General features: G+C 29.8%; 1 protein-coding gene across 1 annotated transcript; it reads left to right on the forward strand.

Moving 5' to 3' along the window:
• Positions 1–5759: 5759 nt before the first annotated feature.
• LOC129743216 (pickpocket protein 28-like) lies at positions 5760–13503 on the forward strand. Its single transcript, XM_055735195.1, has 3 exons — positions 5760–6313; positions 12575–12919; positions 12984–13503. The coding sequence occupies exons 1-3, from the start codon at positions 5760–5762 to the stop codon at positions 13501–13503; spliced, it is 1419 nt and encodes a 472-aa protein (XP_055591170.1).
• The last annotated feature ends 1457 nt before the right edge of the window (positions 13504–14960 follow it).

Below are 14960 nucleotides of genomic sequence, written 5' to 3' on the forward strand. Positions count from 1 at the left end.
AAAATGACAAAAATGAAAAAAATGACAAAAATGACAAAAATGACAAAAATGACAAAAATGACAAAAATGACAAAAATGACAAAAATGACAAAAATGACAAAAATGACAAAAATGACAAAAATGACAAAAATGACAAAAATGACAAAAATGACAAAAATGACAAAAATGACAAAAATGACAAAAATGACAAAAATGACAAAAATGACAAAAATGACAAAAATGACAAAAATGACAAAAATGACAAAAATGACAAAAATGACAAAAATGACAAAAATGACAAAAATGACAAAAATGACAAAAATGACAAAAATGACAAAAATGACAAAAATGACAAAAATGACAAAAATGACAAAAATGACAAAAATGACAAAAATGACAAAAATGACAAAAATGACAAAAATGACAAAAATGACAAAAATGACAAAAATGATAAAAATGACAAAAATGATAAAAATGACAAAAATGACAAAAATGACAAAAATGACAAAAATGACAAAAATGACAAAAATGACAAAAATGACAAAAATGACAAAAATGACAAAAATGACAAAAATGACAAAAATGACAAAAATGACAAAAATGACAAAAATGTCAAAAATGACAAAAATGACAAAAATGACAAACATGACAAAAATGACAAAAATGACAAAAATGATAAAAATGACAAAAATGACAAATATGACAAAAATGACAAAAATTAAAAAAATGACAAAAATGACAAAAATGACAAAAATGACAAAAATGACAAAAATGACAAAAATGACAAAAATGACAAAAATGACAAAAATGACAAAAATGACAAAAATGACAAAAATGACAAAAATGACAAAAATGACAAAAATGACAAAAATGACAAAAATGACAAAAATTAAAAAAATGACAAAAATGACAAAAATGACAAAAATGACAAAAATGACAAAAATGACAAAAATGACAAAAATGACAAAAATGACAAAAATGACAAAAATGACAAAAATGACAAAAATGACAAAAATGACAAAAATGACAAAAATGACAAAAATGACAAAAATGACAAAAATGACAAAAATGACAAAAATGACAAAAATGACAAAAATGACAAAAATGACAAAAATGACAAAAATGACAAAAATGACAAAAATGACAAAAATGACAAAAATGACAAAAATGACAAAAATGACAAAAATGACAAAAATGACAAAAATGACAAAAATGACAAAAATGACAAAAATGACAAAAATGACAAAAATGACAAAAATGACAAAAATGACAAAAATGACAAAAATGACAAAAATGACAAAAATGACAAAAATGACAAAAATGACAAAAATGACAAAAATGACAAAAATGACAAAAATGACAAAAATGACAAAAATGACAAAAATGACAAAAATGACATAAATGACAAAAATGACAAAAATGACAAAAATGACAAAAATGACAAAAATGACACAAATGACAAAAATGACAAAAATGACAAAAATGACAAAAATGACAAAAATGACAAAAATGACAAAAATGACAAAAATGACAAAAATGACAAAAATGACAAAAATGACAAAAATGACAAAAATGACAAAAATGACAAAAATGACAAAAATGACAAAAATGACAAAAATGACAAAATGACAAAAATGACAAAAATGACAAAAATGACAAAAATGACAAAAATGACAAAAATGACAAAAATGACAAAAATGACAAAAATGACAAAAATGACAAAAATGACAAAAATGACAAAAATGACAAAAATGACAAAAATGACAAAAATGACAAAAATGACAAAAATGACAAAAATGACAAAAATGACAAAAATGACAAAAATGACAAAAATGACAAAAATGACAAAAATGACAAAAATGACAAAAATGACAAAAATGACAAAAATGACAAAAATGACAAAAATGACAAAAATGACAAAAATGACAAAAATGACAAAAATGACAAAAATGACAAAAATGACAAAAATGACAAAAATGACAAAAATGACAAAAATGACAAAAATGACAAAAATGACAAAAATGACAAAAATGACAAAAATGACAAAAATGACAAAAATGACAAAAATGATAAAAATGATAAAAATGACAAAAATGACAAAAATGACAAAAATGACAAAAATGACAAAAATGACAAAAATGATAAAAATGACAAAAATGACAAATATGACAAAAATGACTAAAATGACAAAAATTAAAAAAATGACAAAAATGACAAAAATGACAAAAAATTACAAAAATGACAAAAATGACAAAAATGACAAAAATGACAAAAATGACAAAAATGACAAAAATGACAAAAATGACAAAAATGACAAAAATGACAAAAATGACAAAAATGACAAAAATGACAAAAATGACAAAAATGACAAAAATGACAAAAATGACCAAAATGACAAAAATGACAAAAATGACAAAAATGACAAAAATGACAAAAATGACAAAAATGACAAAAATGACAAAAATGACAAAAATGACAAAAATGACAAAAATGACAAAAATGACAAAAATGACAAAAATGACAAAAATGACAAAAATGACAAAAATGACAAAAATGACAAAAATGACAAAAATGACAAAAATGACAAAAATGACAAAAATGACAAAAATGACAAAAATGACAAAAATGACAAAAATGACAAAAATGACAAAAATGACAAAAATGACAAAAATGACAAAAATGACAAAAATGACAAAAATGACAAAAATGACAAAAATGACAAAAATGACAAAAATGACAAAAATGACAAAAATGACAAAAATGACAAAAATGACAAAAATGACAAAAATGACAAAAATGACAAAAATGACAAAAATGACAAAAATGACAAAAATGACAAAAATGACAAAAATGACAAAAATGACAAAAATGACAAAAATGACAAAAATGACAAAAATGACAAAAATGACAAAAATGACAAAAATGACAAAAATGACAAAAATGACAAAAATGACAAAAATGACAAAAATGACAAAAATGACAAAAATGACAAAAATGACAAAAATGACAAAAATGACAAAAATGACAAAAATGACAAAAATTACAAAAATGACAAAAATGACAAAAATGACAAAAATGACAAAAATGACAAAAATGACAAAAATGACAAAAATGACAAAAATGACAAAAATGACAAAGATGACAAAAATGACAAAAATGACAAAAATGACAAAAATGACAAAAATGACAAAAATGACAAAAATGACAAAAATCACAAAAATGACAAAAATGACAAAAATGACAAAAATGACAAAAATGACAAAAAATGACAAAAATGACACATGCCAAAAATGACAAAAATGACAAAAATGACAAAAATGACAAAAATGACAAAAATGACAAAAATGACAAAAATGACAAAAATGACAAAAATGACAAAAATGACAAAAATGACAAAAATGACAAAAATGACAAAAATGACAAAAATGACAAAAATGACAAAAATGACAAAAATGACAAAAATGACAAAAATGACAAAAATGACAAAAATGACAAAAATGACAAAAATGACAAAAATGACAAAAATGACAAAAATGACAAAAATGACAAAAATGACAAAAATGACAAAAATGACAAAAATGACAAAAATGACAAAAATGACAAAAATGACAAAAATGACAAAAATGACAAAAATGACAAAAATGACAAAAATGACAAAAATGACAAAAATGACAAAAATGACAAAAATGACAAAAATGACAAAAATGACAAAAATGACAAAAATGACAAAAATGACAAAAATGACAAAAATGACAAAAATGACAAAAATGACAAAAATGACAAAAATGACAAAAATGACAAAAATGACAAAAATGACAAAAATGACAAAAATGACAAAAATGACAAAAATGACAAAAATGACAAAAATGACAAAAATGACAAAAATGACAAAAATGACAAAAATGACAAAAATGACAAAAATGACAAAAATGACAAAAATGACAAAAATGACAAAAATGACAAAAATGACAAAAATGACAAAAATGACAAAAATGACAAAAATGACAAAAATGACAAAAATGACAAAAATGACAAAAATGACAAAAATGACAAAAATGACAAAAATGACAAAAATGACAAAAATGACAAAAATGACAAAAATGACAAAAATGACAAAAATGACAAAAATGACAAAAATGACAAAAATGACAAAAATGACAAAAATGACAAAAATGACAAAAATGACAAAAATGACAAAAATGACAAAAATGACAAAAATGACAAAAATGACAAAAATGACAAAAATGACAAAAATGACAAAAATGACAAAAATGACAAAAATGACAAAAATGAAAAAAATGACAAAAATGACAAAAATTAAAAAAATGACAAAAATGACAAAAATGACAAAAATGACAAAAATGACAAAAATTACAAAAATGACAAAAATGACAAAAATGACAAAAATTACAAAAATTACAAAAATTACAAAAATTACAAAAATTACAAAAATTACAAAAATTACAAAAATTACAAAAATTACAAAAATTACAAAAATTATAAAAATTACAAAAATTACAAAAATTACAAAAATTACAAAAATGACAAAAATTACAAAAATTAAAAAAATTACAAAAATTACAAAAAATTACAAAAATTTCAAAAATTACAAAAATTTCAAAAATTACAAAAATTACAAAAATTACAAACATTACAAAAACTACAAAAATTACAAAAATTACAAAAATTACAAAAATTTCAAAAATTACAAAAATTACAAAAATTACAAAAATTACAAAAATTACAAAAATTACAAAAATTACAAAAATTACAAAAATTACAAAAATTACAAAAATTACAAAAATTACAAAAATTACAAAAATTACAAAAATTACAAAAATTACAAAAATTACAAAAATTACAAAAATTACAAAAATGACCATAATGACAAAATTATTTATGAAGAAAATGGAAGTATGAAATGTAAATTGTTTTATTTAGAAATTTATTGAAATTTGAAACGTAAAATCAAAACCAACTTTAGTTAAGCATGGATAAATTAGCATGTTTGAAATATTCTGCACAAAAACTAAGCAGAATTAATGATTGACTTTAGTTTGCTGCCGATTTTAATATTTCCCGTCTAAAAGAGGGTTGATCTCGAGCGTTTCGATTTGTGACATAGAGCAGTGGGGAGGTAAACTCAGGGTTACGCAACGTTTATTTTTTCTTTTCAAAACTCTTCCATTAGAATAGCCTGATATGTATGTGATAAAATAAAGCCACACAATTGCGTGAACAATAACCACAAATTAATTAACTTTAGCACCCCGCCAACATAACCAAAATATCATTCGAAAAGACCAACAGGAAAAAAACCAGACCACCCGCCATCAGAAGGTGTGACATTTTCCACCTTCGCCCATAACTCACAGCCACTTCGAGGAGCCTCATTAGCATATCACACCGTTCCAACCCCTCAAATTAGTCTACGTCCAGTCGAGAGAGAAAAAAAACTGTTTTGCATCGATTATTATCAATTTTGACCAAAACACAAGTTGTTTTTCCGCTGCATCGTTACTTTTTTCACGCACTAATTGATAAGGTTGTCGCACTCAATTAGCGCCAAGCCCCCGGATCGAATCCAACGAGATTAACAACCCTTCGGACACGGGTCGCGTCATCCATAATTCGGAAAATGGTGAATAAATTGAGCAGGACATCCCCCTGCCAGGCCTTTGCTTCCCATTTCCAGCTAATGACATTATAAAACAAACCGGAACCGGGACGGGCTCGGATATTTTGATCGCAAAAGTGGACAAAGCCGGAAGTGAGTCCTTATGGAGGACGATTTAGAGCATAAGTTGGAAGAGCAGAAACGGAGCAAATTTTCCGATGGAGGTGGTGGAACCACACCGGAAGATTTCGCTGCCGAGGGTAGTTCCGATAAAGGTGTACTTCGAGAGTTCCTTAGCTTAGGATCTTTCTACGGACTGCGATATGTGTTCAGCGCGGAACTTAAGCTGGTGGAAAGGCTTTTTTGGCTGGTTGTCGTGCTGCTGAGTTGTGCGTTCTTCGTTATTGGACTGTTGCTATGCTACAAAAGATACGAGATGTATCTGGTTCAAATTGACCCCAAAGAACAGCCATCGCCCATTTGGAGCATTCCTTTCCCAGCCGTTACCTTGTGTGCCCAGTTGAAGGATCAACTTCCGGAAGATAAGAAAGGGCCCTGTCTAAGTCAGATTGTCGCGCTGGAAAAGTTTTGTGAACAGGTTTGCTGGCAGAATCAGTGCGACAGCTGTAAAACACTTTTTACGGAGACACAAACGGAGAATGGAATCTGCTACACGTTTAACAACTTGGCGGCTCAGGATTTGTTCATCAAGGAAGCGTAAGTTTGCATTTAATTCTAACTATTTTATTTTATGAGGTAGATTCGGTTAGAATTTTTTTGAAAAAAAAACACAAAACCACATTTCGAAGCTACATAACTCTATTATAAATATCTATATATCTAAATTCTTGCTTCTGACTGTTAAGCCTTTTTTTGCCAAGTGGAGTTTGGTATCATATTTATTGCTAATGTTATATTACTAATAATAGAATGTTGCTTTTACAGCCTGGTCATAAACTGACTAGGTAAATTAACTTTTCGATCAAAGATCATTGTAAAGCATAGTCTATACCAATAATAGAAGCCTTCAGTCCCTGTGTCTTGGTACACAAAAAAGTGGTAAAAAAATAAAATATAAACATACTTTATATAGTTTTTATATCGGCAGTTGAGCTCTGGGCACCAAAATCCTTACACATTGATCAAAAACGCATGTTTCAATTTTGACGCTTCATTTATTGGAAAGCACAGATTTAACACCACTTTATTACATTTTTTGTGGTCATAATCTTAAAAAATAAATAAAAATCTTATGTACGACTTACAGCATCTTACTTCAGCTTTTTTAGACAATAAGTAAATTTTTTAGCATGCCATAGATCATCTACAGTCTTTTTCCGAAGCATGTTTTTTCGGATTTTTTTTTAGACTTTGAATAACAGAAATCCAATGTGTTGTAGGAGAAAATTGTCTGCAAAACATATTGGAGTTTTATTACGAGGTTGTGATATTGTCGTGATTGGGATTGAATTGAAATGGAAATTTTCACATGAAAGTTTTTATGGATTAGAAACAGGTTAGTATTAATTTTTTTGTCTAGGCCGATAAATGAGTCGTCAATGAAAAATTATACTTAGTTTGATTATTCAGATGTTTTAAATTGGAATCCATCGTTTCAAGTTGTTGAAGTTGACAAATTATCAAAGCATCAAACTGAGGTTAGTTCCTTAATTGTTTATTGTGGTTAGAGAAAAAATAATTGATGTTTGGAGAGCATCCAGAAACGAAAGTTTTTGAAAAAAATACCAAAAAAACATGAACGATATTTTGGAGGATTTATGTTCAATTAAAAATCTGTTGATGTGTTTTGATGAAATAAAAAAATGTTTCAAGTATTTTTTTTTATTCTGCACAAATTTGCCTGGAAATTGCCTGGATTTTGGGATGAAAATTAACAAATCGAATGCACAGATTGTGCCAAGTATCAAGAAGAAATAGCTCGATTTTTCCCAGCCCGGATACAAGAGTAAAAAATTTTGGCAAAATCATATTTCAATTCAAATATTTCTTTATAGTTTTTTTTTTCTTAACTCAATAGCAACCAGTTTACCGAATTGCATACTTTTAGAGTGTGACATAAATAAATCCACTTCATGGTTTATTTGATATTTATTTATTTATTTATTTTTTTTTTTTTGGGAGATCCAACTGCGATCAGTTGTTAAATCTTTTGTAGTATTACTTTGCGTTATTTCTTTTTACTTTATCCTTCCAGATAATCTGCCACTATTGAATAGTGCCAGGTGAACACTAGACCGCTGCAAAAAAAATGACTTTTTGCTCCCATACGTTTTTTCGATGCCTTTTGGGTCACCAAGCATCAGTGTAAAACTTGAGATGATTTGAAATGAATCATTTCAAATGATCCCTGAGTTAGCGCAATGCGTTTCAATTTTGTATGGAAATTTGTGTGGAACAAGAAATTTTTGCACATTAATTGATCCAGAAAATTCAAATAAACTTGAAATGAAGTTGATTTTTGATTTTTGGTTTCGACTATTCTTAAGCTTCATTTTTTGCCAACATGACAAGCAACTGAACATTTCATCAAAAAGTTATAACCATTTCAAAATAAAAAATCAGAATCCATTGAAAAGTATTTAAAAATGGCAGCTTGCTACAGCTTTTAATAACTTCATGAAATGTTTGTGCAAAGGTTTCATAAATCAATAAATTCAATAGCTATGCAAAGCAATTTTTTATGATTTTTTATTCTCATTCTACTGGTTCACAGCTTTCAAATAAGCAGTCAAAATCGCTAAAATTAAACAAATTAATTTTGAAAACAGAAACTTTATATAACATCAAATATCATTTCTGGGGTACAAGTTAGGTTTGTGCTTCGTTCACAATAAATGTACTGCAAGAATCAAGAAATATGTTCCATCTGAAGTTATATTTTTTAGAACTTCCAGATCATCTCTGGCGATTTTTGAGTGGAAAAAGTTTTTTCCCTTAAAAAATTTCCATACGAAATTAAAACTCGTTGCGCTAATTCAGGACTGGATGGATCGCTTCCAAAAATTTTATTGTTATTTTTGGCAGCAAAAACAATCAAAAAAGTAATGGAAGGTGTAAACATTCAAGAATTTGAAATTTCCATACAAAGCTTGCAGCGGTCTGGTGAACACAGGTTAAGCAGCTACACTGATGAGCACACACAAACATATGTTAAGGCTATGGGCATTTAGAATCCGGGCAGTTACAAATGTGTGTATTTTAAAAACTATTCATTTGATCGAAAAACTTTCTATGAAGGAAATGAAAGTATTAATGTGATAGGTAAGATTATAAAAAAAATATCATTGATTACAAGTTTTAATAAAAATTCAAAACGTTATAAAATCATGTAAAAGATATTAGGAAAATTTTTGAACAACAAAAAACAATACAAATAAACAAAAGACAACATGAAAGAACATAAAACAGGATTTTTCAAAACAAAACAAGATATAACAGGATAATATAACCAAAAATAAAAAAAAGACATTATGTTGAATAAAACAAAAAAAAAAGAATAAGAATGTAAACTAAGGTTGCCAGAATTTTTTCCACTCCCATCCGGGCCTAGCAATTCCGGGCATTTTTTCAAAAAAAAACTGGCAAAATCCGGGCATGGATTTCAATTTTTCAAATCCAAAAACCAGGCAAAAACCGGGCAAAATTTAGGTGTTATTATATATAAAAGCAAAGAAAAAATGCAAAAAAAAATTAAAATTAATTTTTATTGATGTAATTGCAGACTTCCAAAAACTGTTTGGAACACTTAAATATTTAAAGGTTTATAAAAGTAAATCAGCGAAATTATTTGAAACAACCGTTGAAAATTTCCATACCGTTAATCGATTTTTCTGAAACTTACTCAAAAACTTTGATTTTTTTTCGGTTTCTTTGTGAAAATTGTGAAAAAATCCGGAAAATATCCGGACTTTTTTCACGATATCCGGGCAACCAGGCCGGACCAGACTTTCTCGAAATTTTGCATCAAATATCCGGGCAAACCCGGATAAAACCGGGCAATCTGGCAAGCTTAGTGTAAACAAGACATAACAAATTACGAAACAATATAAAACTAGACGAAACAAGGTCAATTCGTGTTTGTTGTCGCGGCCCACAGTCAAATGTCAGATGACAAATCTCTGCCTTGATCAGAAAGGAAATCTTACTAGGGAAAAGAAGAAGAGTAATTTATCAAACCACATGTGTTAAAGGTTGCGACTTATAGTTGAAGAAGTTACCGACCAAATCCAGTAAATCTACAAAGATTATCATAAAGTTAAAAGTTCAGTCAGAGTATATAAGATCGACGGTGGTACGGGAAGAAGTAAATCGGGTCAACCCGCATAGGCCTCATTGCGTTTTACGGGAATATACTTCTCGAAAGTGCTCATGTAAAGTACCTACTTCATCCCACCTTTCTTCAGTGATTCTCAATCGTAGTATTCGTCATTTGAGATCGCTAGCTGAATCCTGTACATTATCGTCTCCTGTAAAAGAAAACAGAGTTGTCGAACTTTAGGCAGTCGCTAACGAAAGGTCGAAAAATTAAGAAACATAAAAGCTAAATTTGAAGGAGGAAAGCATTTTACTAAATATTTTTGAGCTGTTTGAGAACTGCTGCAAAACTTAAGCACGTTTTTTCAAAATCCAAATTTACCGGAATAGTGTTAAAAATACGTAAGAAGATAAAATAAAACACTGCAAGATAAAACAAGAACATCAAGTTTTATCTTAGAAAACCACAAATTTAATGATAGAAAAGGTAAAATAAAATAAAACTTTTAAAAAATAAAAGTAGGAAAAAAGGAAAAAAATCAGGCCAAATCAAAAATGGATGCTTCCGTTAACTTATAAATGTTATTTTTTCTATAAATTTTTTTAGCTGTTTATTGTTTATGTCTAACAATTTTATTTTTTAATTTGATTTCCATTTTTTAGTTTGGTTTCTTTTGAGTTGTTTTATTCTGATTTGTAATGTCATGTCTTGTATAAGCATAATTCACCCCGTGTCAATTTGTTTAATTTTTTATTTTTATTTTGCCTTGTTTTACCTTTTTATTTAATTTTGTCTTATTTTTATGTTACTTTATCTTGTTCAATATTGGATTATTTTGTTTTGTCTTGTTTTTATTTTTTTTTTATGTTTAAACTATGTTTGATATTGTTTAATATGGATTAATCTCATTATGTCAAAAAATTTGTTGGTTGCTGTTTTTTTTTGTCAAGTTTTATATTTAATCATCTAGTTTTGTCTTGTTTAAGTTTACTTTATATTGAAAGTGCTTTATCTTGATCTTCACCAAGTTTTATTATGTTGTATCTGATTTCAATCAGTTATGTCAAGTTTCGTTTTTTTTGGTTTACTTTTTTATCTCGTAGCATTTAGCTTTATTTATTAAAACTGTTTAGAGTCTTTGAGCCCTTTCACCGTATATTGTGGTTGTTTCATGCAATTTTCAGTGATTAACAGCAATTTCAAGTTCAGCGGAAGCCGCCATCTTTGATTCCGAGATGGCGTCAGATAGAAAAAAATCTATTTATTCTAGTTTAGCCCTTTCAACTTATACCCATATTATAGGGGTTTCAAGCGATTCTTAGTAATTTACAGGTTTGAAAAGAGAAGAATTCAAGATGGTGTCAGAAAGCGAAATTCAACTTGTTAAGAACTTTAAATAATTCCCATGTTCCGGGGGTTTCTTGCAATTTTCAGTCATTTACAACTTTTTCAAGTAGAGCGGATGCCGTCAACTTTCATTTCAAGATAGCGTTGGACAGCGAAATTCGACTTCTACTCGTTCAGCAAATTCTCATATAGTCTTATTATACTCATATTGTGAATGTTTCATGAGATATTCAGTAATTTACAGTTTCGAAAAAAAGCGGCAGCCGCCATCTTGGATTAATGATTGCGTCAAGGAACAAATTTTCTCTCCTACTAGTTGAGCCCTGTATTGAATATCTCACATTCCTCTTCCGGAGAATTTAAGTATTTCAAAAATATTTTATATTTTTTGTTTAACTCAAAAACGACATACATGACTTATGAAAAATATTTTGAAATGCGAGTTAAAATTTAAATATGTGCAGTTTAGCCAAAGCATGTCCTGTTTTGACATCTTGATCGAGGAACTGTCACCTAATTTTATTAGGCTTATAAAATCAAGCACTGCGTGCCTTAATAAAAATGCAAAAAAAGCTTAGAGCAAACTTCTTAGTTTATGCTTAGTAGGAATTTTAATAGAGCATTCAGAACGCTTTCTAAAAAACTTAAAGAGTGTATTTAGTAAAAGCTATTATCGTTTTTAGATGATCTGAAATCAAATGTTTGAATCCAGAATTTAAGTATTTCTCATGACCATAATAAAACAGTTATAAAACTGCATATGGAATGCTATAATAAAAGCATAATAAAACTTCCTCATGCTAGTTGGCTTGATCTGCGTTACTTGGGATGCCTGGAGACGCTCTCCCTAAGAGTAACTTTTTCTTTTTAAACAGCTCGATCCTGTACGCTTGTTTCAATTTCCAGATGTTTATCAAGAAAAAAAAAGTATGCAATTCAGTAAGCTGCTTGCTACTGAGTTAGGATAAAAAATTGTAATGGTAAAATAACCTTAAAATTATCAGCTTCCCAACCAACTTATTAAAATTCGAAAAGATTTTGAGAAACTGAAAATATTGGAATTTTTTAATTTGAAAGAGGGGTGGATTCTTATTCGTGCACATCAAACATTTGATAGAAATCATAAAAGAATGGCTGATGAAGGATATAAGAATCGAATTCATACTTTTCTCATAACACCTTACACTACCTTATTCTTCATTCATCAACTTCTTTATCTGAATTAATGATGATTTAATTTAGATTGATGAGTTAATTTTCGATGATAGATGATAATTTCTTTGGTATTGTTCTAACAGTTTCATAAATTTAACGTACAGTGTAATTTTTAATGTTACCAATTAATTCGTTTACAGATTGGCACGTAGCCCAACATATTCAACAGCATCAAAATCAGCGGAAAATTGGAGCCCCGAAGATGGTTACGTAAACTATGGCGTCTTTCTGAAATACTACCCTCGACCGGCGATAGACCTTTCGGAACGCTACCACCTACGGTTGAAGCTAAAACACAATAACTCCTGGGTAGATCACAGCTGCGGTTCGACGAATGTCGTAACAGCTTTTTTGCATAATCCGGTTGATTTCCCTTATAAAGCTAGGAAAAGTATTTCCATTGCTGGAGGATCGGCCATTGAGTTGAAGGTCAAGCCAAGTGATACGACGACTCCATTTTTCATGAACTTTTACTGCCCTGAAAGGTGAGTTCACTTGTTCAAGGTCGTTAAAGTCACTGGTACTAATTTATTTGATTTTTGCTTTCAGACTCCAATGCTACTTCCAAGAACAACGGCAGCTGGAGTTCTTTCGGGTGTACAGCCAGGCGAACTGTGAGCTAGAATGTCGCACCAAGTACTTCCTGGCTAAGAAAAAGTGCGTTCTGGCTCACATGCCTCGAGGACCTTCCACCAAATTGTGTAACAACAGCTATCAATCTGAGGATCCATTGGACAAGGAAGCTCTGTTGCTAGCACGAATTAATCGGTTTCCAATGTCTCGATACTTCATCAACACGTGTAATTGTTTGCCAGCTTGTAATGAAATTCGTTACAATAGTCAAGCAACGCAACTTCCGCTTCCGGATGGATTTAGATTTCCAAATCATTCCGAATTGATGGTGCGTTATGAGGAGGATCATTTTTACGGATCAACGCGGACACTTCGCTACGCTCTGGTGGATTTGATTGCTAATATTGGAGGACTTTTAGCGCTATTCCTCGGAATATCTGTACTGACAGTTGTCGAATTTTTGTACTACTGCCTTCTGAAACCCTTGCTAAGATAGAAAAAAAAGTTATTCCCAACAAAACTCGACAAGTGACACCATAATGAAATAAATAAAAAAAAGTTTTTATGTTCCGCAACCACATCGAACAAAAGAGCTCAATCAAAGTGGAAAAATATCACCCTTTCTTAACTCTTTCTTTTCCGCACCCACTTCTGGAAGTGTCCCCCGGCGACAATTTTGGCTGTCAGTCCGAATTAGTGCCGAAAATTACCTTTTGACGAGTGGTCCCACTAATTAAATACAGATTTCTTCCTGCGGCAGTTTAGAGATTCAGGGAACCCTTCTTTGGTACTCAAATGATGAAGACAACACCCGAAACTCGCTGTCCACAAGCGGGGAAAACTTTTACCACCCTCCCTCGATTTTAGTACCGGGAAAAGTGTCCGTCAAGCTAACGTACATACAAAAAGAAAGGAAAACTTTCCGAAACAACTCTTTTTTTCTTTCTTCCTAGAGTGCCAAGAATGCGGACGTGGACCAGTGGAACTTTCTTTTTTCTGAGAAGGAACCTGCCGCGATGGGATTTGCCATAACGCAAGTTTAACAAGTCCGTGCGCTAGTTAAACGATAATAAAAGTCGCCTTTTTATGAATTTAATATATTCCGAAACTCTTCCGTGTGCCATTCGTGGGCGTTGGTTGGCGAGAAAACTTTCTCTTAGACTTCACGGTTGCAGTTAAGTCGTTGCGCTAGCTAGCCCTTTAGGGGTAAAAGGATGGTCATTTAAAAGCTAATAAACATCTGGGAGCAAAGAAGTTGACGTGTCTTAGGGCTGCTGTTAAACAGGCACTGAAAGGTAACGTCAAGTGCTTACCTCTACATGACTTTTGAGATATGAAATAAATATGAGTGGCACACTGTAAACAACTAATTGACTACATTTTCCACAAATCAGAATTCACAATTAAGTTTTGATGACAAACAATGAAACAGAAAATATTTTTAAAAAAATAATTTGTTCTAAAATTACTTTAAACCCCGATAAAGGCTCAAACGTTTTATGTCTGATTCTCAAACTTGATTCCAAAGCATTCCAAGAAATATTTATAAATCTGTCAAAAAAATAAGAAACAATTTCAACTAGCGATAATTTTTTATATTCCAAGCAAGATTTTTGTACTTGTTTGCGTCAAAACCGTCAAACGGGGCATCATTCCACAGTAGGGTTATATGCAATGCATGTGTACCACAACACTTATTCAATTTTTATGTCAATATAATGTATTAAACTTATCAATAAATGATAACAAAATGATGATGACATAGTTTCTCACACCGTAATATAGTTTTTTAATGTTTGTGATTCTCACAGAAAATTAAAAAAAAATCGTGCAATGGGTGTTCAAATTTTAATATTTTTTATGCCGAAAAAAAACTTAACCCAGTATGACTAGCTTAATGATATCACCTACAAACTTTATATTGCTTTTATAATCCTATACCAGTGGTCGGCT

The sequence above is a fragment of the Uranotaenia lowii genome, chromosome 2, assembly GCF_029784155.1.
Source record: "Uranotaenia lowii strain MFRU-FL chromosome 2, ASM2978415v1, whole genome shotgun sequence".
In the NCBI taxonomy this organism is placed as follows: Eukaryota; Metazoa; Arthropoda; class Insecta; order Diptera; family Culicidae; genus Uranotaenia; species Uranotaenia lowii.